The sequence below is a fragment of the Thunnus maccoyii genome, chromosome 3 (assembly GCF_910596095.1).
Source record: "Thunnus maccoyii chromosome 3, fThuMac1.1, whole genome shotgun sequence".
Taxonomy (NCBI): Eukaryota; Metazoa; Chordata; class Actinopteri; order Scombriformes; family Scombridae; genus Thunnus; species Thunnus maccoyii.
In genome coordinates, this window is record NC_056535.1 from 28,517,025 (window position 1) to 28,542,634 (window position 25,610).

The 25,610-nt window shown below is 39.0% G+C and overlaps 1 protein-coding gene across 3 annotated transcripts; it reads left to right on the top strand.

Annotated features, from left to right (window-relative positions):
• Nucleotides 1–294: 294 nt before the first annotated feature.
• On the top strand, nucleotides 295–25,589 carry st3gal8 (ST3 beta-galactoside alpha-2,3-sialyltransferase 8). Of its 3 annotated transcripts, none has more exons than XM_042405831.1 (9): nucleotides 295–382; nucleotides 16,222–16,620; nucleotides 17,663–17,798; nucleotides 17,886–18,024; nucleotides 18,912–19,105; nucleotides 19,192–19,371; nucleotides 19,884–19,929; nucleotides 20,541–20,660; nucleotides 21,073–25,589. In XM_042405831.1, the coding sequence occupies exons 2-9, from the start codon at nucleotides 16,458–16,460 to the stop codon at nucleotides 21,238–21,240; spliced, it is 1,146 nt and encodes a 381-aa protein (XP_042261765.1). In that variant the 5' UTR covers nucleotides 295–382; nucleotides 16,222–16,457; the 3' UTR covers nucleotides 21,241–25,589. The 3 variants fall into 3 exon arrangements, with proteins under 3 accessions (XP_042261765.1, XP_042261764.1, XP_042261766.1); XM_042405830.1 differs by having other exon boundaries at nucleotides 364–445; XM_042405832.1 differs by lacking the exon at nucleotides 295–382 and adding an exon at nucleotides 8,055–8,136.
• Nucleotides 25,590–25,610: the final 21 nt, after the last annotated feature.

Below are 25,610 nucleotides of genomic sequence, written 5' to 3' on the forward strand. Positions count from 1 at the left end.
AAAAAAGTGCTTTTTGTACGTTATTGCAGGGTACAATGAGTTAGAATAGTAACATAATTCAATATTTTTTTTATATTTAAACATCATAATAAATCTATAGACTCTTTTAGTTTGGGGAATCAGGCAGTTGCCTACCTTGCCTAATGGTAAAGTCTCTGCACACACTTCAGATAACAATGAAAACACATCTAAAAAAGAAATCAAATAAAAATAAAAACCCCCTCTTTCTCCAGCCTCCCCCTCCCACCAGCACCAGCACCACCCCTCCCGTGTGCCCCCTTCGGTGGGCGGGGTCTCGCGGCTCTGCATCATCATGCCCTCTCAGCTCTGCAGCTTCACAAAGGAGAAGAAGAAAAACCATCCGGCCGCTCGCTGCTCTCATGTGAGTCCTCCTCAGTTCGCCGTGAACGGAGCTTTGTGTTGTTTTCAACCGGCTGTTTACCGGGTCAGTGTGTGTGAGTGTGTGTGTGTGTGTGAACCCGGGTACTGCTCCGTGTGTGTGTGTGTGTTTGTGTGTCTATGCCAGTGTGTGACAGCGCGGTGGGAACTTTTAACTGGAAACTTCGTGCAAGTTTCCACCAAACTTCTCGCCGTTTTCTGCTGATTTTTACTGCGGGGTTTTTTTGGTCTCACTACTTGGTTCACTTTACTTCTTGTTTGTTGGTCGTTGGGTTGTAGTGGGGGGGGGTTTGTGTGTGTGCGTGTGCGCGTGTGTGTCTGTAATGAAAAGAAGGAACGCGAGACTGATAAGAAAGAGACAGACAGGTTTAGGGAGGCCGAGGGGGGATATAAACTATCTTCGGACCCTGCCTCTAACTTTCTGAGTAATACATATTCCCGAAAGTGTACATGCGGTGACCTCCTTTGACACTTGATACTGTGTGGAGTACTCTTATGTCATTTCTACAGTCTCTGATTCACAGTTACACTGTTTCTATTTAACTTGTGAACTCTTGTTATAGCTCTCCGTTAGCTGGAAGCCTATCGTTTTCTTACTGTAGGCCTATAAGGTTACTTCATTGTAGCGCACAGTGTGTTGAACACAGTTATCTGTGCTGCTCATCTGCTCTGCCTCTCTGTTGATTTTCATCTACTACACTTTGCCTCAGAAGTACATAATACTTCTATAATACTCCTCAATCTATCAGTTGTCCTCAGCTGAGTCTGCTTTTTTTTTTTTTTTTACTGTTTTTGTACCATGACTCTAGTAAGTTGTCTCCAAAGTATTCTTCATACATTTAAAGTAAAGCTGCAACGGTTAAACGATTAGTTGCAACTCATTAAATTAATCGCCAGCAATTTTGATAACTGATTAATCGCTTTGAGCCGTTTAAGAAGAAGAAAATGTCTAAATTCTCTGGTTCCAGCTTCTTAAATGTGAATATTTTATGGTTTATTTAGTCTTCTGTGATTGTAAACTGAATATCTTTGGGTTGTGGACTGTTGGTCGGGACGAAAACAAGACATTTGAAGATCTCCTCTTGGGTGTTGCCAAACAGTGGGGCAAACAATAATAATTAGTTGCAGCCCTATTTTAATCTACTACACATTACTACAGAAGCACACAGTACTTCTATGATACTCTTAAGTTGTCCTCAGTCCTTTGCTTTTACTGTTTTTGTACTCGACTCTATCATAATACTCCTATAGGCAATATCAGATTGTAAGTTGTTTCCAAAGTATTCTTATAATATTTAAACTAGACCTGCAACAACTAATTGATTGGTTGCAACTCATAAAATGAATCGCCAACAATTTTGATAATCAATCAATTGTTTTTTGAGTAATTTTTTAGGAAACAAATGTCCAAATTCTCTGATTCCAGCTTTTTAAATGTGAATATTTCTTTGGTTTCTTTGGTCCTTTATGACAATAAACTAAATATCTTTGGGTTGTGAACTGTTAATCGGGACAGAACAAGACATTTGAGGTTGCATCTTGGGCGTTGGGAACAGTGATAATTTTTCAGAATTTTCTGACATTTCATGGACCAAACAACTAATCAGTTAATTGAGAAAATAATTGACAGATTAACCGATTGATGAAAATAATCGTTAGTTGCAGCCTCATAATTGACTCTATCATAACACTACTATAAGAACTGTTAATTGGTCAGTAAGTAGTTTCCAAAGTATTCTCATAATATTCAAATTGTGTGTGAGTGGAACACAGTTGGCCTGTTTAATGTTAATATATTTCACTTTTGTCTCCTATACCAGAGGTCCCCAACCTTTTTTGCGCCACGGACCAGTTTAATGTCAGACAATATTTTCACGGACCGGCCTTTGAGATGCGGCCGATAAATACAACAAACTAAAATGATACGACTGGCATAAAAACTGTGGTATTTTCTAAACATAATAATAAACCTGAACCCACTGTGTACTTGTATGCAACTTTATTAGCAGCATCCTCGTAACATTGTGCCAACAACATAACATGAGTAACATCCTCTCTGCCCCCCTAACACTCTCTGGTCGCTATGGTAATGTTTAAACATGCCTTCAAAATAAGATACATTACAAAAACAAATATAAAGTGCATGAAAAATACAACTCGACATAACGCTGAATCAGTGGTAGCCCTTAGCTTGTTTCTTTCTGCAACGAGACGGTCCCATCTAGGGGTAACGGGAGACAATGACAGCCGAAGCGTGTTGCTTATGTCCAGTCTACTCCGTAATTTTGTTTTGGTTGCTGTCACTGCAGAAAACCCCGCTTCACACAGATAGGATGTTGGAAATGGCAACAGGGTTTTCAGTGCTGTTGTGGCGATCTCAGGGTATTCTGCCGTGACTTTAATCCATCCAGTCATTTTTCAAAATAAAACATCGTTCAGACTTAGATAATAAATAAAACGGAAATAATGTAAGTTATTTATTCTTTCTGTGCGGCCCGGTACCAAATGACCTACGGACCGGTACCGGTCCGTGGCCCGGGGGTTGAGTACCACTGTCCTGTACTACTAAAATATTTCTGTGTATAATATATGTGTCTGTTGGGTCTATGGTGACTTTGATGTATTTCCTTGTAATCTGATATAGTATACAATATTCTTACAGTGTTTGTGTAGAATGACTCATAAAATACACCTGTAGAGCTGCAACGATTGGTCGATTAATTAGTTGATTGACAGAAAATGAATTGCCAACTATTTTGATAATCAAACAATCATCATGAGTCATTTTTTTTAAGAAAAAATTGCCAAAATGTTCTGGTTCCAGCTTCTTAAATGTGAATATTTTCTGTTTTTTTTCGTCCTCTATGATAGTTAACTGAATTTTAGACTGATGGTTAGACAAAAAAATCGACAGATTAATCGATAATGAAAGTCATCGTTAGTTGTTAGTTGCTAGTTTTGATCTTTACTGTAATCTCTTATTGTATTACTATGATATTCTTACTGTTTTTATAGAACCGCATATACTCTTTCACTATTTTCACAGTGTATCTGACATTCACAGTTGGGTCTATTTAGACTTTGCTGTACTCTACTATATTATTATCTCTAGTATTACTCCTGTAATGTACAAATATTCATGTGCTAGTAGCCTGTAGTTATCTTATTTAGGGCGTACCTAATTATAATGTCATCTACAGTTTCCTCTTATAACTTAGTGTGGTGTACACATCTGCTATATGCTGACTTCCTTGTTAGTGTTCCCATGATATTTAAGCCAAGTGTTTATGTCCATTTTGACCTTTTACATACTTCACTGTATTGTTTTTTCCTGTTGCATTTCTATAATATTCTCACAGTGCATTTCTAGTGTGTCTGTTGTTCACAGTTGGGTCTGTTTAGACTTTAATGTGCTGTATTATTATGTGTTATAGTATTCCTGTAATTAGGCCTAGCTTAAGTTCCCTGGTAGCCTTTAGTTATCTTATTGTAGGTGTACTTCAGGAAACTCTCTCCTACAGTTTCCTGTGATGCTCACAAGTTCTTGTCCACAGCTGGTCTGTGTTTTCTGTAATGCATTTTACTCATTAAATCTCATTTTTTGCTACAAAAACATTTAAGACACAGTAAGATAAGAATGTATTGATTACCAGATAAAATCCCCAGCAGGGCGATTTAACCATGGACTGTAAAAAAATAATGGATGTAGCCACCGTGATGTCACCCATTGGTTTGTGGACTCTAGTTTTGAAGCCTCGAGTTTGGCATTTTGACTGTCGCCATCTTGGATTTTTGGACGAGAGGGTGGAGCTGACCCTAACGCTAGCTGCTAGCTTAGTTAGTGCGGTGCATTTACAGTCTATGGTTAACTGTGATAATGCTAATGCTCATTTTTGCTGGCAAAAAACAGGCTTAAATCCATTAAAACAAAATGTACTTACCAGAAAAACAGAACATCTGACTCCTTAGAGCAGTGGTTCTCAACTTTTTTTGGGCCAGTGCCCCCCTATCCATTATCCAGGTCCCTTACCACCCCCCATCAATTCAAATGTAGGCTAATTGTCTCCCTTGAATTTTAATGTTGATTGTTATTCTGTGTTATATCGTTAATAAAGCATGTCTTGGATGCCAAATAACAGATTTGATTTAACTGGACAGTTTGAATATCATTATCATTAGTTTCCCATGCAGGGAACATAAAAGCCCTGTCAATATAAATTATATTTTTGAGTGTTAAACAACAGTTTAAACAATAAGCAACAGTTAGAAATTTGACAGTCTAACTTTAATTAGGTCTCATTATTGATCGCAAACAGCACCCAGTCAGAAAGTGGTAATTTGGTGCCCGTGCCAAACAAGAAGCTTTCTTATTAACTGTTTCAACAGAAAACAAGAGCAGCATTTCAAGGAAAATGTCTGAGGCTTCTGGGAAAAAAGCAGAAGGATATGTATCCTTGTTCAGCGTCATTTTGCTGATATGAAATAATATGATTGGTGTTATTTTATGATGCTACCCAGGTGATTAAATAATCAAACCTGCAGCAGTCAAATAAAATAACCACGTCAAAAGCCCACAGGAGTTTTGGTTGAGGGGCTTGGGGATCCTCCCCCAAGAAAGTTTGACTATTATCATGACAATATTTATTTAAAAACTTTATGGACTGTCTGATCCAACCAATAAAGATTTATACTGTCTGTCAATATTTGACTTCTCATCTGGGTTGAATAAAGAGTTGAGACTGTTTCTGAATGAACAAACCTTAAAAACCTCCAGCTGTGCGTTAAATGTTTGTTCCTCATCTGGTTGGTTTCCTGGTTGAAGCTTCTGATTAATTTCACTTTCACTAATCAGCTTGATTCAGATTATTTTCAGCATCTAAAGGTAACAAACAGTTTTCACCATGTTTGTGTCTGCGGGTGTTAAAATCATCTGTTAACAGCCGAGATGGTCGTTACAGTGATGAGTTATGTTGTTTTGTTGACTGCATTGGTGGAATGAACGAAACACTAGAAGAAAGAAATAAGAATATTTATCAATACTCTAGCTAAGTTTACAGGAATTCAACAAACTTTAATACACTTCACAAACTGAGAGACGAGGAGAGGGCAGAGAAGCTAGCGCGACCATAAATGACAGCAAAATGCAGTTGAGACTCAGCATAGTTTCCCCTTGTGTCTACACAGGAGGCGTTCAGGTACAGTGTTGAGCGTGGGTCACCTGCGTTTTCGAAGCACTCAGAGCCCAAATTTGTGCGTAGTTACAAGCATAAAACTGAGGGAAAAAAAACTTGACAGAGCTGTGAAATAACAGGAAAACCCTAAAGTCTAACGATGAAATTTGTGAAAATGTGCATTCGAATGTAGGACTAAACTGGCATTAAAAACAGACACACACAAACGCCCCCCCCCCCCCAAGAACACCTCAACACCCCCTCCTTTCAAAAATATTGAATGCCCTATTGGGGGCAGTACCACCCCTGTTGAGAAGCGATATCTTCGAGGGTGTTTTAGCGCAACCAAAATGTTACAGTTAACTTTCATGAACTGAAACTGAAATAGTGATGGCTAAGGCTACGCCTGTATTCTGTGAATCAGCTACGCCACAGTTATGTTGCCGCTGTGCTGTTTTGCTTTATGGTGAACCTTTTTATGGTTAGACGGAGTATGACATGCAACAGGCGTCTGTGGCTTGACTCAAACTGTGGATGTTGCAACTATGTGCAATGCAGCTTAACCATATAGCCTGTATAGCCTATAGTCTTAACCAGTGTGGGGTACAAGGGTACACCATGTCCTGTAGTATTGTTATGTAGACATGTTCATTATGTTTCTGGTCCTCTGTGATAAATTTAGACTCCTTTTTAATCTCGTCACGCGTTTCTGCCATATTCTTTTATCACTTATCTCTAAGTTTTAGTGTTTAATGTTTGATGTGGTGTATAACTGTGTCCCTGATATGTAGGTTGATCTGACAGTTGCAACAGGAAACTCAAAATACATAACATAATTAGAGACAGAGAGACTGACAGAGAGAGACACAGGCTGTGTGGTCTGTGAGTCAAAGTCTCCTCCTCTGTATTTGGACAGATGTAATCATAGAGGCCTGATTCTAAAACTGAGCTACAGAAACTGATTGTTACGGACCGAACTGTCGGTCTCAAGTCAGTTTTATTTCTACAACTCAGTCTCAGAGGCCTTGAGAGTCTGTCCAACGTATGACACCTTTTCTCTTTAGAGCCTCAAGCCATTGGAAGGAAAAACTCCCAAAAAAAAAAACCCCAGAGCAGAAACACAGAACATTTCAGGATGAGCAACAGGGCGGATAGATGTGAAATAGTTGTTGCACAGAACAGACAGCTGGACTAAGGTGGAGGACTACTGATGACATTGTTAAGTAAATAAAGTTCAAACCTGTAATATTAAGTTGATATAAAGTTTCAAAGAGTTTCAGGAGGAGTGTAAATGTCTGTCTGTCTGTGAGTCAGTCTCACAGCAGGAAATGAGTGAGTGTAACTTTTTCCTCTGGTCCACTTAAACCTTTCGGAGCTGCGCTTGAAACTCCACCTCAACACTTTTTCCATCTTGTTTCTTTTCAGTGGCACATAACAATGTCCTGTCTGCTGGCATTATGGATACTAAAACATTCACGTAGTGCTGGATATTAAACCTGAATGTTACCTGAACATGAGCAGAGACTTTTGCTCCCAGGGTTTAGGGTACACCAAGAACAATTCAGGTCCATAGATCATTACATAATCGGCCAGTTATACAAATACAAGGTGATAGAAATTTGTCAATCATCAGAGATTTGGACATATTTGTACTGAGGTATCTCTCCCTCTGTTTGTATTGGACCACTGCAAAAGTCATACACACATCTACACAAAATATGTAATTTCTTGGTGACTGCAGGGCTGATTGATTGCCGAGCTAATTGCTAACATGCTAGCAATAATCAGTCACACTAGCTCTCCTCTTTCTATTTACTGCCCCCTGCTATTTTGTTGTCAGGATTGTACATCATTTTATTCAATAACAAGTTACTGAAAGGGAATAAAAACCTCTTGATAGCAAATTCACACCATTTATTAGAGCTGCGACGCTTAGTCGATCACCAGAAAATGAATCAGCTACAATTTTGATAATCGATTTATCGCTATTGAAGTCAAGTTAAGTCAGGTTTTTGACTGTTGGTCGAACAAAAACATTTGATGTCATCATGCAGCACATGACGAAATTCTGAAATTTTAATAAATTCTGACACAAAACCAATCATCGTAAAAATAATCAGCAGATAATCACCAATGAAAATAATCGTTAGTTGCATTCCTACAATTAATTCATAGTATGAGACGTATTTTTAGCATCGACTCCCGTCTGTAAACCATGTCTCTGTTGTGGCTCTATTACAGGTCAGACACTGTCAAGATGATTTGATCTCAGTCATGGCATGAATACTTGTGTCAAACCTCACTAAAGTTGAACTGGATGCAGGTGTGAACAGGCCTAGAAATCCTTTAAAAGTATAGATTACATACAGTATAATGTTTGTTTCAGCATGTTTCTGGTTCTTCAGTATCTACGAGACATTATATTATTGCTGAACACAAGTAGTTAAAAAGTGAAATCTTTGACATACACCACATAAGTGTTATTCAGGTTTACAGCAGGGACGTGGCCTCCTGCCTGTACACCTTCAGCTACAACCCAGATTCGTCTTTATGCACAACACATAAGGTAAACAACCCCGACGTGTTCTGTGATCCACAGTTATCAAACACTTAAACACTCAGCCTGTAACTCTTGAACTTCTTCATATATATGCGGTTATACTTTTCTTGACACAGTCATCGTTTCTCCTTTTTTCATGTGAAAGAGTTTGTTTTATTTTATTTTTTTTATCTCTGCGGTTCTTGATTAAAGCATACTTTCAGTTTGTCATTGTGAGTATCTGTATACAATGTCCCATGTTGCTTCCCTTTTTTCTGTAACATAGAGCACTGATGCTTGACGGTGTGAGAATCTGTCTCTGTTGTTTTCACAGCTCATCACACCTCTATCACACGTTCACTTCGCTGTGTTTAACCCGTCAACATCAGGGCCCGTATTTATCAAGTGTCTCAGGATCCTGTGAAAGTTATATATAAAGTTTTTTGTATGTATGTTAATCGTGAATCATGCACAGACTTTCAGCAGAAAGACAACTCACAGAAGAGAGGGAGGGGAGTTCCTTTTCTCAGCACAGATGTGTTTCACATGTTTCTTTTCTTATTCAACCACATTTCAATAATAATATTTTGACACCTTACTTTGAAAAATATAAGTGTTTTTTTTCATTAAACAAAAGTTAAATGTTGTCTAAACACAAGCAGCTGTACAAGAACTTTCTGACTTAAATCAGGAACTAATGATCTGATCAATGAATAAAGGTACACTGTGTGATTTCAGAGAAAAGTTGACAATTGTGAGAGAAACATGGTCAAAAAAGCTTTGGTCGTCACTCTAAAAGAGCGGTGATATTAGAGTCTGATCGTGCCCTCACGTCTGTAGATGGTCAATCTGTGAAATCAGAACGAACCGTACAATAAGGTTCGGTCTTCTCTGCGTGAGAACCGACACCCTCCGTGGCGTGGTTATTTTCTCGTTCTCCACATAGCAGCTGGTTTCCATTCTAGTGTCAACAAAGAGGTCATATGTCGCAGATAGAGAGAGTGAGAGAGAGAGAGAGAAAGAGAGGAAGGAGTGCTGTCACATGGTTTTCTCAGCACAGGAAACCATGTGACCTTTAACCCTGTCACCCCCATCCCCCACACCCCAAAATAACACACAGACACCGACTGAGCTGACAGGCGGTAACGCTCCACTGTCCTCTAAACTCTCCTTTTCTCTTCCCTCGTTCAGACTGACAGTGTTGTGGGTTAAATACTTGTTGGATCTCAGTTTGAATGTGCCACCATGTGTGTGTAGCATTCTTCCTCACTGTAAAGTTTTCTTTTAATTATATCTTCAATGTCTGTCAACATAGAAACACAGGAGACTCCTCCTGGATGACATGATGATGTTTTAGGTTTATGTTCTTACCAAGTGGCAACACCCACAGCTTGAGGCTGAAACAAAATGAGGAAGTACCTTAAAGTGCCATGCCACCGACAGCTAGATGCTGGCTCAGATAGAGTCTGATTCAAAAAGCCTCAACTTATACGATTCTGATACTAAGTCAGTTAGTTATGCGGCCAAACTGTGGAGCAAAATGCCAGAAGAGCTGAGACTTGAAACAGGGCTGAGCATTTTTAAGGATAAAACTCTTTTTTTTAAGTTGCTTTTGACTCATTTTTTTGCTGCCTACATACTTATGTTTCCATTGTTTTATGGTTTCTAGCTGTTCTCTGTGTGCATTTTGATCTGCTTGTTCTCACTTGTCTTGTTTTTCTGTATTTCTGTAGAGCACTTTGGGTTGCCTTGGGCAGGATAAGGTGTTAACTTCAACTTCAACTTCACTTTATTTAAAGTGCACATCACCCAGAGGGTCTCTGCACACTTTACAAGTCAATAAAACAGAAAAAAGAGGCGCACGATAATATATGTAAAAGTTCACACATATATACCGGTAGTAATGTTAATAATACAAAGGTTTAGGTTATTGATTTTAAAACAGAGATCATATAACTCTAACAGGGTTGGAGTAGCTTCACATTAAGGCGGAAGACAATCAGTGATTCAGGTTACATAAATAAATATGCCTTGCCTCTAATAAGTGTGTTGGTTGTCATTTTGGAAATTATTGCTTCGTTAATAAGATTTGAGGATTTATGCTTTGATGTCTGCCGTGTGGGCGTCCATTGACAGCTGTGATTGACAGTTGGCTCTGGGACTCGCACTGAGTCAGACTATTGTTACAATAATTTGGTACGTTTAATGTTACTTGCTCAAGGTTTGAGCTGCTACCCCCTCCCGAACCCACTGAAACTTGCCAACATTACTACCTGGCTAGTTCCATGTTTACGTGTGATGTCGGACATGTGAGCCGCCGTGTGCAGGCGATCCCGACTAAACTCCAATTCCAGTGTCTGAATACTCTTGTAAATTAAAAGTTCATTGCTCTTTGAAAGGATGTACTTGCAATATTATGCTATTATCATTATGTCAGTGGCATAAAATGACAATAATATCATTTATCACAATTATTTCTGGGACAGTATATTGTCCAATAAAAAAACGGGGATGGTAGAAAATGTGTTTAGGACAAAGTGAGATCTTCCCCGGGACTAGAGGAATTTTTATGTAATTTTTAATTTATTTATTTTAAACTATCTCTTAGCAGATCAAACTGAACCTAGCACTGACTACAACAGAGTGTGTCTTCTCATGATGTTACTATAGTTACTATCACTGGCTGGCTCCTCAGCGCGAGACCTGAAATGTTCCCGCGGTCCGTCTTATCTCCTCAGTCACAAACAGCTCGCTGGCAGGACCTCACAAATATGTCGCACTGGTTAAACAAAACACAGCGCTACCCTGGCTGTGTGAGTATTTTAGCTAAAGCATACATTTAGATGATTTCAATATATTATTATGGTCTTTTTTTTATAATCTAAGTTTTAAACACTTATCAAACACAGCTTGTGGATGGACAGTAGTGATGCGCGCCATTGTGCAGATTGCAGTTATATCCAGGGGCACTGCGGTTAATCCGCATATCGGATACTAAAAGATATACAGACACCAATAACAATTATTTCTACAATTATACAATCCTGGAGAAATCAGTGCACTCAGCATGCTGTAATCTTTCCAGACCACATGGGTTATCAGGAGAAGAAACTTTAGCAGGAAGCATACATAGTACGTAAATATGAAACTATTGCAAAGGCATAGTTCACCATGGAAACGTTTGCAATTACTGAAAGCAGCATCTCTAATCTTCAGAGTAAATCGTTAAAGAAAACACTCATACATCAACAGGGGCGATTTGGGGGCCCAGGCAAACTCCGTCTTGCTTTACAAAGTAAAGAAACAACAGTTTGATATTTGGACAGTTTACATTCACTTCGGGACAGTTTGTTCTTTGGGACGGTGGTGAAAGAAGTTAGTCTGGAGTCCTGTTATCATGACAGGCCGAGCTGGAACCAAAGCATTTTTTTCTCAAAAAATTGCTTAAACAATTATTCAGTTAACAAAGTTGATTAATTTTCTGTTGATTGACTAATCGATACAGCTCTATCCTTAAAATTTTCAGCTTTCATTCAATGAATGAATACATGAATATCTATCAGATTGCTTAAGATACAGCATGTGAACAAATAGGAATGTCCTTTTATATCCAAATAAAGCATTAAGTACCATTTACTTTAAAGTGACCTACATGGTGTCTGAATGACAAAAAGGAATGAACATAACAGCTTGACTGAAATGAGGGAGGAACTCAAGAAAAAATAAATATGACTGAGCTCAAGAAAATATGAGACTGTCACTGCAGGAAGTCTGCATGCCTCAGATAACTCCTTGTACACTACTTATTAGTGTATGAACAGTTGTGGGCTTTATTCCTTGAATTAATTTTTAACTAGGGTATTGATCCATGGGTCCCTACTTTCTGTGTGGTCTTTCAGTTCCAGACCAAATATCCCCCTGATCATTATGTTCTGAGCTGCTTCTGTGTTGAAGCCCTTTGTACCGGGGCAAGTTTGCACAGTTAAAATGGCACACAGTCAAGCTCTGTGCTAACATGCTAATACAGACGCTAATCCAGGCGCTAAGCTTTCTGTCAAGGGCTTTTCCTTTTTTTCCTCTGAGTGCTGGCCCGTCTTGCCTGTGGAGGAAACAGATAAGTTTGATAAATATGTATGAGAGTGTTGATGTGTAAATCAGTAAGTGTCCTGACTTGTCTCCTCTGTTCCTGCTCTCCAAAATTATAGTTACTATGGTTGTGGAACATGTAGGAAATCTGTTACATTCTTTTAATTATTCAGACAGAGGTGTCTGTTAGTAAATGTTACTGTAGTTCTGTCTTCATTCAGACGTGATGGACCAATACAGAAAGAGTCACAATGCTCGGTCAGTTTCCCTTTTTCTGACTGATCTGACTTGAGGAGAATCATTTTGTTCAGTTCATTTCAAAGATTCATAGTCATAGTGTTGGTGCACTTTTTCTCAAAGATAAGTGAATGCACCACCGTTCAATGCACCTCAGTTAGCCACTAAGCAGTAGGCAAGCAAAAAACTGTTTAGCCAACTTTAGGTGAGATACTGTAGGATTTTAAAGGGGGCATATGTTGCTTTTTGTGATTTTCTGTTATTTTCATACTGTTATGATGTTAGATGTCTTATGTTAAACATGGTCAAAGTTCCAAAACTTGAGGTGAACATATGTAAAATTGCTTCCTAAAAGTCAAAAGCCAGGGCTTCAACCTGCTCTCAACACTGTTTGCAAAATTACCTCTACCTCATGATGACGTCAGATTGTTCACACATGCCCACAAACAGCCGTCGTTCCGTAGCCTTTGTTGCTAAGGTTGTTGCTAAGGTTGTTCACGTTGTCCACTCGCATATTTCGAATTAGATTCGGGCTTGAACATGTACGCGGGATATATTTGAGTTTGTGCAAGTTTCCATTTCAGAACAGAGTGCGCTCATCGGGAAGATGGCCTTAAAGGGACAGGAGCTAAAACGGCCTGTTTCAACCAGAGGCTGAACTGAGGGGCTGCGTAAAGAGCTAGTATAAGATAAATAAGGAGTTTTTTTGAACTGTAAATCATGCAGAGATATTCCAGTAGAGCCCGAGAATATATATAGACTGTAAATGTGCATTTTATTTACCCTTTACATCACACCAAAAAAGGTGAAGATAAATATGGACATCAGAATATAACATTATTAGTCACTTTTGCTTACCAAATTATTGGAAAAGAAATCAAGGTCCTTTGTAGTTTATTAAACTGATTTTATTTTATTAAGCTAAGCCCTGCACACCTTAGTTACTGTCAACCTCTCTCACACAGGACATATGCAGTTTATGGTGATAACGGTGGCAGATTTTCAATGAAACCTTTTAGTAATTTTCAAAGCAATAGGTCCTTGATTTCAGCTGGAAGTAAACAAAAGCAGCTTCTCATTTCTGGCTGATTTGCATCAATGAAAACTGTTTCTGGCCGATTTTTATCAGCTGTAGCTACTAGCAGACTAAGTCAGCTAATGCTCCACAAGTTGGTAAATTCAGAGTATATCTCTTACTTCAACATGACTGACAGACCTGCCATGCCTAGTTACGTTTGCTAAGCTGTGATAAATTTGTCACAGTCATCTTAATTAGACTGAAAAAGACGTGTATTTAAAGTCTCGGTGTAGTGAACCTTGTGCTTCTTTAGCCTTTATTTTAATGTGACACATTCAGCAAGAAGTGTTACTGGTCCAAACTTGTCGTTTGGTCTTTCATTTTAATGTGACACATTCAGCTCGTGTTAAAGAAGTGTTAAAGAAATGTTGCAATGTTACCAACATGTGAAATTGCCATCTCATTTATGTGATGAGTTGCATTTCTGATAAGAGATTCAGTGGTGCTAACAAAAGGAGAAGTAATACTATTAGCACTTTATGTGTTTGTGTGTTGAACCAATAAACCAACAAACATTATGAAATGAACTGTTTTAGCTATCAGTTACCCAAGAGAGTAGTGAAGAAACACACGTTAACATGTAATACACACACGTTGTAATTATTGCTTGAACTATCAATGCCCATCAAGGGACTGGTGTTGGAAATTCGGCTAAATACACGTGTCCGGTACATTGGACACCGCTTCCGCAACTGTCAGCGTTCTCTGCACTTGTCCCTTACAAATAAGCTAACAAATAAATAAAAAAAAAACATATAGGTCAGCTGATTCAGAGAGAGGGATGAGAGCGAGAGACAGTGAAGCAGACAGGAGGAGAGCGAGAGCTGAAACAGGAGAAGCTGAACCGAATCCAGATCTGATTGGTATTCAGAGACCGAATCTGTCTGCAGGGAGGCATTCCTGCTCGGAGGAAGGGAGGGGAGAGGGTTTATATCTCTCTTCCTGTTTTTTAAAGGTAGAACACAGTGTTTGTTTATGCCATCAACAGCAAAGATGATGTCCTTAACACCAACATGTGACTCATGTTTTAACGTTGGGGGTTCTTGTTGATTCTGTTGAATATTATTGTGCCATTGTTGTTCCTGTTTGGTCATTTCCTGGTTCTGATTGAAGGAAGCATGAAGAGAATCTGTGGTGCTCATTTATATGTGGTTGTCGTGGTGAACTCTGTTTGTTATTCACAATTGAGTTATTAAAAATATCGGGTTGTTATTAATAGCTCTGTAGTTATAATTTGTATTGTTGTTTGCGATTGTTTTTAATTTAGTTTGTTGCCAATACTTACACTTATATCATGATAGATAATTACTTGATTGTATTCTTAAATATAATATATTTGTTATGCATAGTTATTGTGATACACAATAGATTTGTTGTCAATACTTAGTTATATTGTTTGTTGGAGATGCTGTGTTTGTTATTGTTTACTTTGTTACTATAATTAGTCTGTTATTGATAGTTTTATTGTTATCAATAAGTAGTTTGTCATAGATATTTTTTATATTCTTGTGAATGAGTACTTTGTTACTGACAGTTTGTTAAATTGTTATTGATAATAACTTTGCCAAAGATATTTTTATCTGCTGGAGATTATGTGTTTGTTATGGATAAGTAGTTTGTTATTGATAGTTCTATTCATTATCAATAATTAGTTTGTTGGAGATAATTTGTTTGTTATACAAAATTAGTATGTTCGTAACAGGTAATCACTTTGTAAAATTATTTTTTTATGAAAAGCTCATCTGTTACTGGAAATGTATATGTTGTGTTGTAATAGATCATTTGTTCATTGGAGAGGGTTAAAATGGATAATTAGTTTGTTAAACATAATTAGTGTGTTTGTACTGTTTTTCACGAAAAGTTCATTTTTATTGAAATTGTATGTGTTAGTTTGTTGGAGATCATTTGTTTGTCAGGGGAAATTGGTTTTTTTTTACACTGTTATGGATATTTTGCTTCCTTTTGATTGTTATATTGTTATCAATGATTAGTATTTTATTGATAATTATTTTGTTGAAGATAATTTGATTTGTTTTTCATTGGGGAGTTGTTATCAATAGTTTCACTCATAGTGTTATAGATAATAAGTTTGTTAGGGATAGTTTGTTATAGATCATTTGTCTGATGTATTTTTAAACATACTGAGTTTGTTATCCATAAACTGTACACATTACATTCATATTAATAATTAGTCAGTTATATTGTTATGGATACTGGTTTGTTATAGGTAATAATTTTGTCATAGATAATTAGTGTGTTATGAATAATAGATTCTTTCTCTCAGTGCAGGATTACTGAATTATCTGGAAGTAAAACCCAGAACATTCCCAATCTGCAAACACAGCTTGAAGTTTAAGAGTTATAGCACTAAATAAAATCAGTTCAGTTATCCAGCTAACTTCATTAAACCTATTTTTGAACATGGTGTCTGCATTGGATGATCTAATACTGCTACAGTCCAACAACACTCTGAGCAGGCAGCCAGTCACCAAGTATGGGTTCAGAGTTTCCATTCATGTGTCCAAATGTATGGAGTGAAGTTAGCGCCAAAAGTCTGCAGCTGCAATTGGATATTTGTAGGAGTTTTGCAGGCACACTAGGATAATTCTGTATGTGTTGTTATGTGAAGAAGTATTAGATTTGAGCAGTTATCACATAAAAAGTATATTTTTGATGATACTGATGTCATTGTGTGTCTCTGTTCGATCCAGATGTGACCACAGAGCCTGTCTTCACCAATAGGAAAGCAGCAGTTGTGCGCTGAACAGGGAGTTAGCTCACCCACACTCAGGCCTCATGGAGATGAAACAAAGCGGACAGATGACAGAACAGAGGAAAATGTCCAGATGACACACTCCAACTATGCTGACATAGGTTTTAACAGTTGATTGACCGCTCAACACCACATCTCCCCTCCTGCCGCCACCCGCTCGTCATCCATCCAGCCATGTTGTTGAGAAGGAAGCTGTGCGTTGTCCTGGTGATCGCCACCGTCCTCTTCCTCATGCTCGCCAGTCAGAGCATCCAGAGGAAACATTTCCTACCTCTGTCATTAGTTCCATCCATCAGCCGGGCCACGACCTCCGGAGAAGACAGCAGAACGGAAATAGGTGAGGAGTCATTTCCCCGTCCACTGTGAGTGATGTCATCACCACTAGAGTCTCAGAAACCAAAAATGTGACAAAACCTGGCAGAATATCACAAAAGAAAATTACAATTTAAAAATTAAAAACTTTTTTCACAACAGTTTTGAGCAATAAAATTTGGTTCACAGCATGCAGACTTCTCTGTAAATCTAGTCCATGTAGTATGTAGATAGTCCATACTGTTTTGCTAAAATTAGTTTCTAAATTTGTTATAATTAGGCCCATTTCACAAACTCTCAGCAGCTATTGCATTGTGCTACTGTAAACAAAATATTAGTAGAAATAATACTACTATAGTAGAAGTGGTAGAGTGGTGGTAGAAGTAGTAATGGTGATAGCAACTATAGCAGGAATTGCATTCGCACCAGAAGCAGCAGTAATGGACGGTGTAGCAGTAGGTGCAGTTATAGTAGTATTAGCAGCAGTAGCAGCAGTATTGTTAGAGGTAGCAGTGCTAATAGTAGTAATATTGACAGCTGCTTTAGTATTAGCAGTATAACACTAGTACTGGCACTGGTAGAAGTGGTCGTTGCAGTAGTAGCAGTTACATTAAGCAGCATTAAGCAAATAACAGTAGCAATAGCATTAGCTATAACAATCAGTGTAGAGGTGTGTCATATATCATATTGTTCATGATGATAGCGGTATAAATCTTGATGCGATATAAAGGTGTCGTATCAGAATATTTATGGTATTAATTAGGGTAGAAGTAGCAGTAGCAGTGTTGTGATTGTATCCTATATGATGATAACAGTTTTAGCAGCAGTAGTTGTATAACAGTCATAGAAGTAGTAGTAGATGTAGTAGCAGCAGAGTTAGCAATTGCAGTAGTATCAGCACTAGTAGCAGTGCTAGTAGCAGTAGTAGTATTAAATAGTAGTAGTAGTAGTATCAGGGTGGCATTAGCAGTAGTTGTGTTGGCGATTGTATCATAGAGATAATAAACGTGTTAGCAGAGTTCCCATGATGCAGTGTTCTCTTACTCTCGGTCTGTTTGTTTTTGCAGTGGTTGAACCCACGGCATCTACTGCTGACTGGACCCCTGAGCAGTACCCTGACCCCCCCCAGACCCCTGTTCCTCCCAGCAACACCAAGCCTGAGGCTAAGGAGAAGCTCCAAGAGAACACCCGGGATGACACAAGGTAACATACAAGAGGTCGCAGACTCTGTGTATCCCATGATTCCCTGTTCTTTCCCTGTCTAAACCCTTCTGTGTCGTCCTCTTTCAGGCACTGCGGTTGTTCTGAGTCCTGTATATCAGACCTGAGGGGGTCAGACTGGTTCAGGGAACGCTACGATCCCAAACAGCAGCCCATCCTCCGAGACACCGACAACAACTTCGATCCAGAGGCCCTCAAATGGTGGCTGGTAAGGACAAAAAGTTGGAAAAGTGCAGTTTTTAATAATGTTACTGTTGTCGTTCCTAATAGAGAGGGTATGAAAATACACAAATGTATGATATTAGTCTGAGGTTTGACAACCATCTTAATAAGTTAAACAAGACCACTATCACAAGGTCCACTTAAATATTAGTGAAGGTCTATTAGTACAGTCTGTCTGTATGACACGCTACCTGCTACTGTGCAAGCTAAAGTTTACCCTTCAAAAAAAAAAAGTCATTCTTTGAACTAAATTAATTCAGTTAATTAAACAATGTGCAATCATAGAGCTGTTACATTTTTAAAAAGATCGTTAACACGTTTTTCAGGTTTTCTTATTTTGCCATCTTTAGTTACAGACCCGTAGTGAGAGCAATAAAGTGTGACTCCCCATACAGAAAATATTTGCAGGATATACACTGGAAGTGTCCTATCAGCAGAGAAAAGCCTTGCTATTGATTTGATGTGTCAACACTGACAATTAGCAAATCAGCTGAATCAAATAACAAATATTTGGAGATAAATGTCTGAACCCTTTTCCTGCATTTATAGATTAAGTTCTGCTGCAGAAACCATTAGTAGATTAAGGGGTGGGGGGGGGGGGGTGACTGCTGCTAACATCATCAGTCTGATCCACATTGCATATACTCTGTGTCTGTGTGCGAGCTAGAAAAAGCACAAAAGAGCTGTATGCTGTAGTTACACTGTAACTGTGAAAAGAAAATGCATAAACAACATAGCACGTACAACAAAGTAAGAATGAAAAATTGTATATTTTCATTTTAGATGAAGTTAGACCAGCAGATACAAATACGAATATAGAAAGCTTAACATAGCTGCATTAAATAATAACGTGATATGTTCCACTCGCTACAGGGTCTTCAGCGGTCCGGAGACGACCAGACTCTAGAGGAAGTGATGTCAGACATGTTCCAGGTCATTTCCTCACCCACTGTGGATTTCAGGCCCCTCACCTCTCGTTGCCGCAGTTGCGCAGTGGTCGGTAACTCTGGCAACCTGCAACGGTCAGGAAACGGCAAGTTGATAGACTCCCACGGCTCTGTGATAAGGTATGTCTGTAATCACACACAAACACATACAGAGATATACAAACACACTTATCTCACCCTCTCCCACATCTTCCTCCCACTCTCAGGATGAACAAGGCGGTGACTCGAGGATTTGAGAAAGATGTCGGGAATCGGACAACACATCATTTCATGTACCCTGAGAGTGCAGTGGACATTGATCGTGGCGTCAGTCTCGTCCTGCTGCCGTTCAAACTGAGAGACCTGGAGTGGGTGACCAGCGCACTTTCCACCGGCGAGGTCAAAATGTACGAAACAACAACACAAATATACTTACAATCTAGCAAATATAAAGAGAAATGTATTCAAAATCCAAGAAACATATAAACATATATTCAAAATCTAACAAATGCATATAAAAATATATACAGTAGATAAATACAGCAGAGCATACATCATACCTCAGAGCTTTAAATGTAACATATGTACGGTAAAAATAATAAGTATACGAATAATGTAGATAAACAGACTTAAAATGACTGAGTCTGTTAACCTGCACGGTATATTTATGGTCGTATACACAGATAATATACATGATTATATACAATACTCAGTATGTGTTCAATATGCTCTAATATAAACATATGTACATAGAATAAATATTTAAATCAGATAGGACAAAATGTGAATTTGTATGTTATATGTACCTGTATAATGAATACATCAAAATGCAAATAGATGCAGAGAAACATAAAATAATATACAATACATGAAGTGTATTATTATTATATTTACTGTGTGTGTTGGTATGTGTGTCCAGGACCTACATGAGGGTTAAAGACAGAGTGAAGGCTGATAAAGACAAGGTAAAATAAACGCACCATCATGCTCTCTTCACATCACACTGTTTATAGTCATCAGCCTCAGCTTTTATTGCCTCTGGACAACATGTCTTTTATTTTGACTTCTCACAGCTTCAGACTTTACAGTCCCAGTTTTAATATATTTGCATCGACTCATTTAAAGATGTCATGACGTCTCCACAAATTTGACTAACTCATGATAAATTGCTTTATTTGTTAGATTTGTTTCAAACATGTTTCCCTTCACACACAAGGAGATAAAAACTTGCAATATTCCTCAGATGACCCACAGCTTTCTAAAAAGACCAGTTCATTTAAGTGCACATTTTTCCCACATAGTTAAACACATAGTTTTGTCTTAGATAAGCCGTTTCTAGATAATTTATTTGAACTTACAAAAACAAATGTTGTGGGTGTTTATCAAGTGTACATAAAAACACTAACAGTAAAATATGTGAGAACTGTCAGAGAGCCAATAAACCAAAAAATGTTATCATGGTAACACTGTGTGTGTGTGTGTGTGTGTGTGTGTGTGTGTGTGTGTGTGTGTGTGTGTGTGTGTGTGTGTGTGTGTGTGTGTGTGTGTGTGTGTGTGTGTGTGTGTGTGTGTGTAGGTTTTGGTGGTGAACCCTGTGTTTTTTAAGTACGCTCATGATCATTGGACCGAGCGTCATGGTCGCTACCCGTCCACCGGCATGCTGGCCATCATCTTCGCTCTCCACACCTGCGACCAGGTAGGAAGGAGAGGGGCAAAGTCTGTCAACTTAATCTGTCATTCAAACTTCAAAAGTTCAAATCATTTACTGCGATAATCCATCTGAGAGCAAAGACTGTTGAGAAAATTCATCCTGTTGATAAACTCAGACATTTAAAGAACCAAATTTACATTCTTCTTTTATTTCTTTGATTATTTTTGACAAAATATCCTTAAATGCATCACTGGGGAGTTTTCCAAACACTGACGGCTATTAAATGTATCATCACACCATGAGAAAGTCAGAATTCATCATCATCATCAGAAGTTGTAATGTGTTAGAGCTACACACATACACAATACTGTATGTTTACTGACATACTTGGTTACGTGGTGTGTCACAGTACACTGTGTAGCAGTATGTCATGTTATAAAGTCCTGTCTGTGTTCAGGTCTCGGTGTTCGGTTACGGCGCTGACAAGCAGGGTAACTGGCATCACTACTGGGAGGAGAATCGCTATGCTGGAGCCTTCAGGAAGACCGGCGTCCACAGCGCCGACTTTGAAACACAGGTCATCCACCAGCTCGCCAAGCAGGGAAAGATCAGCCTGCACCTGTGATCTACAGACCTGCTGACTGACCTACAGACTGACCCTCTGACCCACAGACTGACCTACAGACTGACCCACAGACGTGCTGACTGACCTACAGACGTGCTGACTGACCCACAGACGTGCTGACTGACCTCCAGACCTGGGGCCAGTTTCATCAGCTGGACATAAAAAAGTCAGATGTAAGCCCTACACCTACATGAATATGTTAGTATGCAAACAAAACAGTGCCATAACTAATAAAAAAAACAAGACAAGACAAGAAAGGCACTGTTGGCTATGCAAATGTTGTGCAGCACAGCTGCTGCTCACATGATGGTGCATGCCCTTTCTGGCTCCATACTGATTTCACTGTGCAAGCAGTGGAATCTAAAAAAAAAAGTCATTAATATGCCTCTATGCAGTAGCTATGCATCATCCCTTAACACTACTCTCTGATAAACTATACCAGTTTAAGTGTAGGATAAAATAAACAAGATGTGTACCTGTTTCATATTCAACCTAAACATAAGCCACACACACCTGCGCTTGAGGACTTCTATGCAGCGCTCAACAATTGACCATGAGTGCACATAGTTGTACTGCCTTTCCTGCTCCGTTCGGGGTACCACGACAGGTGTCATCAGCCACTATTTTAAAGGGTACCCAGTGTCTCCAAGCATCATCACACACCTACAGACCTGTTGACTGACCTACAGACTGACCTACAGACCTCTTGACTGGTGTTGTTACACACCTACAGACCTGTAGACGGACCTGCTGACTGACTTACAGATGATCCACTACTTAATTGTCTAGACCAAGAATCAGCTAAATCTCCAGCTGTGTCTGGCTGATTGCAGCTGAGTGTCAGCACACCCAGCTGTCCTCTGGCACTGAAGAACCCGATCTGAGCCAGCTCTGGACTGGGGGTGGCTCCTCTGGCACTGAAGAACCCGATCTGAGCCGGCTCTGGACCGTGTGTGGCTCAGACCTGTGTACTTCTTGCACAATCATCACGTCTGCCTTGAGTCAGACATCCTGTTGTGCTAGATTGAGGCCAGTGTTGGGCCAAGACATTTGTAGATACCTGGACTTCCTGTGGATGGAGCCTTTGTGAGTGGGAGGAGCTAAACCTGATACCTCTACCTGGTGGGCGGGGCTCAGGTATCCTTCCTTTGCCGACTCCTGCTGGAGTTCCAGGTCAACTTAGACAACTACAGACTGTTTTTCGGGACCCTCCACTGTTGGGACAGACAGACCGTCCTGCCGTCTGCGACTGCGAGGATCAACCACAGCAAGCTTTGCTCTGAGTGGGAAACAACCACAGACTTTTTATATCTTTTTATTGGATTTTTATAGATATTATACAGGGATAACCTCTTTTTTTTAATCAAAGCACTTTGCCCTGAAGAAGAAATGGTGGCCATGTTATTGCTTCTCTTTCTCCTTCCAACCTTGATTTTTTTTTTTTTTGTATTTTATATCATTTTTAATCCATCCATTTATTTTAACTGAATCTTAACCGTCCTGATCTAGAGGATATTTCTGTCCAGACACACTAAAACTGGAAACAGCAAGACAAAGTTTTCTGTCACGTTCTCATTTTTTTGGACTGTACGCCAATGACATTTTGTGTCTCGACTTCCTGTCTCGACTATATATGGAGTTGGAGGCAGTGAATGGGAGGATTGTTTGTTGTTTAAGCTTCTTCATGTGTTCCATGATGATTCAACAGTCTGCAGGCTGTCAGCTGATATTACTGAATGTCCAAAATAGGAATATTTCATTAGTGTTTGATATATTTTAAAAGGAATCGTTCTACATTTAGTGTTGAGTAATCTTGTTTCTTAATCACTGTTTCCCAGCTCCAGTGGCTGACAAAGATCATAGTAAGTCAAAGAATGAAGCTGCAGGCTGTTGAACTTCATGGACAGACGTGACGTCATTCTTCTGAGTCACAGCTCAGCTGATGGGAGTGACAAAGACGAGGAGACGGTGAATACCCTTTAACTAAAGATTTATTCAGTAAAACTCAACATGGACAAATAATCAGTAACATCACCAGTGTGTGTGGTGCACGGATGAGTGGAAGATGTAGTGCAATGTACATTCAAAAAAAAATAAGTCCAACCAAAAATAACCAACCATATGAATGAAGAGCGACTGACCAGTCCAGCAGGTAGCAGGGGAGTCAGTCAGATGACTGCTGGACTTCCTGTTAAAGGGAGACGACAGCGTGCTGAAGGCTGTCACACCTGTACTGTGAATGTACACAAACTGTTGCTGATTGTCAATCACCGTTGTCTGAATGTTTGTGGCTTTGTTTACACTGGGAGGAGTTTCAGGACATTTTCACACTGAGTTTGTTTGAGTCTGAAATTGAGTACTATCGTCCGTCTCAGAACACTGATATAGTCGATTTCAACTGCGTGTTTGCGTATACGTGATGCTTACCCCGCAAATCTTGCGTTCCTCCAATAGGTTGTGTGCATCTTATTTATTAACGCCATGCATCAATAAGATGCAGCTAAGCTCATGACCAATGAAGGCAGTTTATCAGGAAGTGAAGTAAGGTCAGCAGCTTGTACAGTCTGTGCAGCTGTAAATTTAGGGCTGCAAGTCAACAGTCAGGACGTACCATCATTGAAATGGGCAGATGTTCTTAAACTTTGCAGCCATGCATATGCGGAAAGTATAATGTTAAAATGGTCACTTTTTTGTTTTTATCGTGGAAAAAACATCAACAATTTTCTTTCTTTTTTTAACAGAATTACTGAAACTGGAATCTCTCACAAAAGATTTTTAGAAATTTAACTTGTGCACTGAAAATAAAGCAAGGTAATCTGATGTTAACCAGTGATAATTTTGCCCTCATCTGTCCCTTAGTGAATATATTTTGTAATCTTCCTTTCATATATTTTGTTTTCTTGCCACAAAGTGTACTTGAGGTTTCAAGCAGGAGTACAAATTGTTTTTTGACTGACTACCACATTCATGTCGACTTAGGTACAGAACTGGGAAAAGTGTTTATTTCCACATTTTTTGTTGATCCGTTTCCAGATGCAGAACCAACTCGCCAGTGTGAAATCGTTCTGAAACCGATGCTCAGTAAAGATCTCAGTCTGCTTCAAACAAACGCACAACGTGTGGTCCGACCACGTCTAAAGTCAAAGTGTTTTCTTCCTGTTCTTAATGTCCACACTGGAAGGTGGTGTGAAAAGCCTTCTGTCATAACCTCTGGGCTTGCATCACACTACTTCTCTCCTACAACTCTGTCTTTGTCGTTTCAACGCCAGGAGCTGCACAAACGGGGGGATAATGCTGCACAGTTTCAGACGGTCTCGCCCCAAAGACATTCATGTTGTTTTACTCAGCTGCTCATACAAAAAGTGACAATAGTTGTGTGAAGAATGAAAAGAGAGCTTAAGAGAGAAGTTAAAACCCAGCTTACAATCATATAACCACCACACACCCAGCCAATCATTGTGTGAAGTGGATATGATGGTTGGTTTCTGAAAGTTACAAAAATTTAGATGCAGCTGTGGTAAAGGGAGATTTTTAGATGGTGTTAGAACTTTGTTTGAATTATACTGAGGCCTTATAAATAATCATAAATGCTGAATCTTTGTCCTGAGGCTGTTGCTCTGTCGTTAGCTCTGCTGCTCTTCAGAGTTCAGTTTGAGTTTAAACCTACTTGTATGGAACAAGTCACATGATCTCTTAAAACTCGACTGCAAAGTCATCAAAAACCGTAGTTTAATATGAAACATCTGCTGCTTGTTTTTTAAGATTTTGTTCACTGCTAAGATTTAACACTTTGTTGGATTCTCCAGGAAAAAGTCCTGCTGGTAACTGGGAAATTATCTACTTTACGAGTTAACGAGGAGCGCCTGAATGAGCCATAAACCCAAATTCAGCCACTAAATGACAGAGCAGCAGCCTTTCAGAGTCTTTAGCTGGACTTCACATTTGGATGTGAGGTTTTGTGAGTTTGCAGACTAAGCTGTAGTAAACACATTTACTCCCTCACTCTTAAAACCAGTTTGTTGTGAGTACAAATCCAAAAAATTGTAAATGGATGGTGTGATCTGTAGATTTAGAGCAGAGCGATGTCCACTGACCAAACCGTACTGTATGTGTGATGTATGTTCAGTTATCATAGCTTTAATTCAGCTCATCATGTTAAAACTGTGACTCTGTTCGATGAGAGGAAAAAAAAAAAAAAGTCAGTTTCACTTAACAAACAACCTGCTGATCATCAGTTCATTCATAGATACCAAACAGACAGGAGCACTGTGATATTTCAATGGAAACCACAGAAAACAACATAAACCCACCACTGTCACTTTGAATGAAATAAAAAATATGAAACATAATTGAATTGTGTTTTTTTTTTT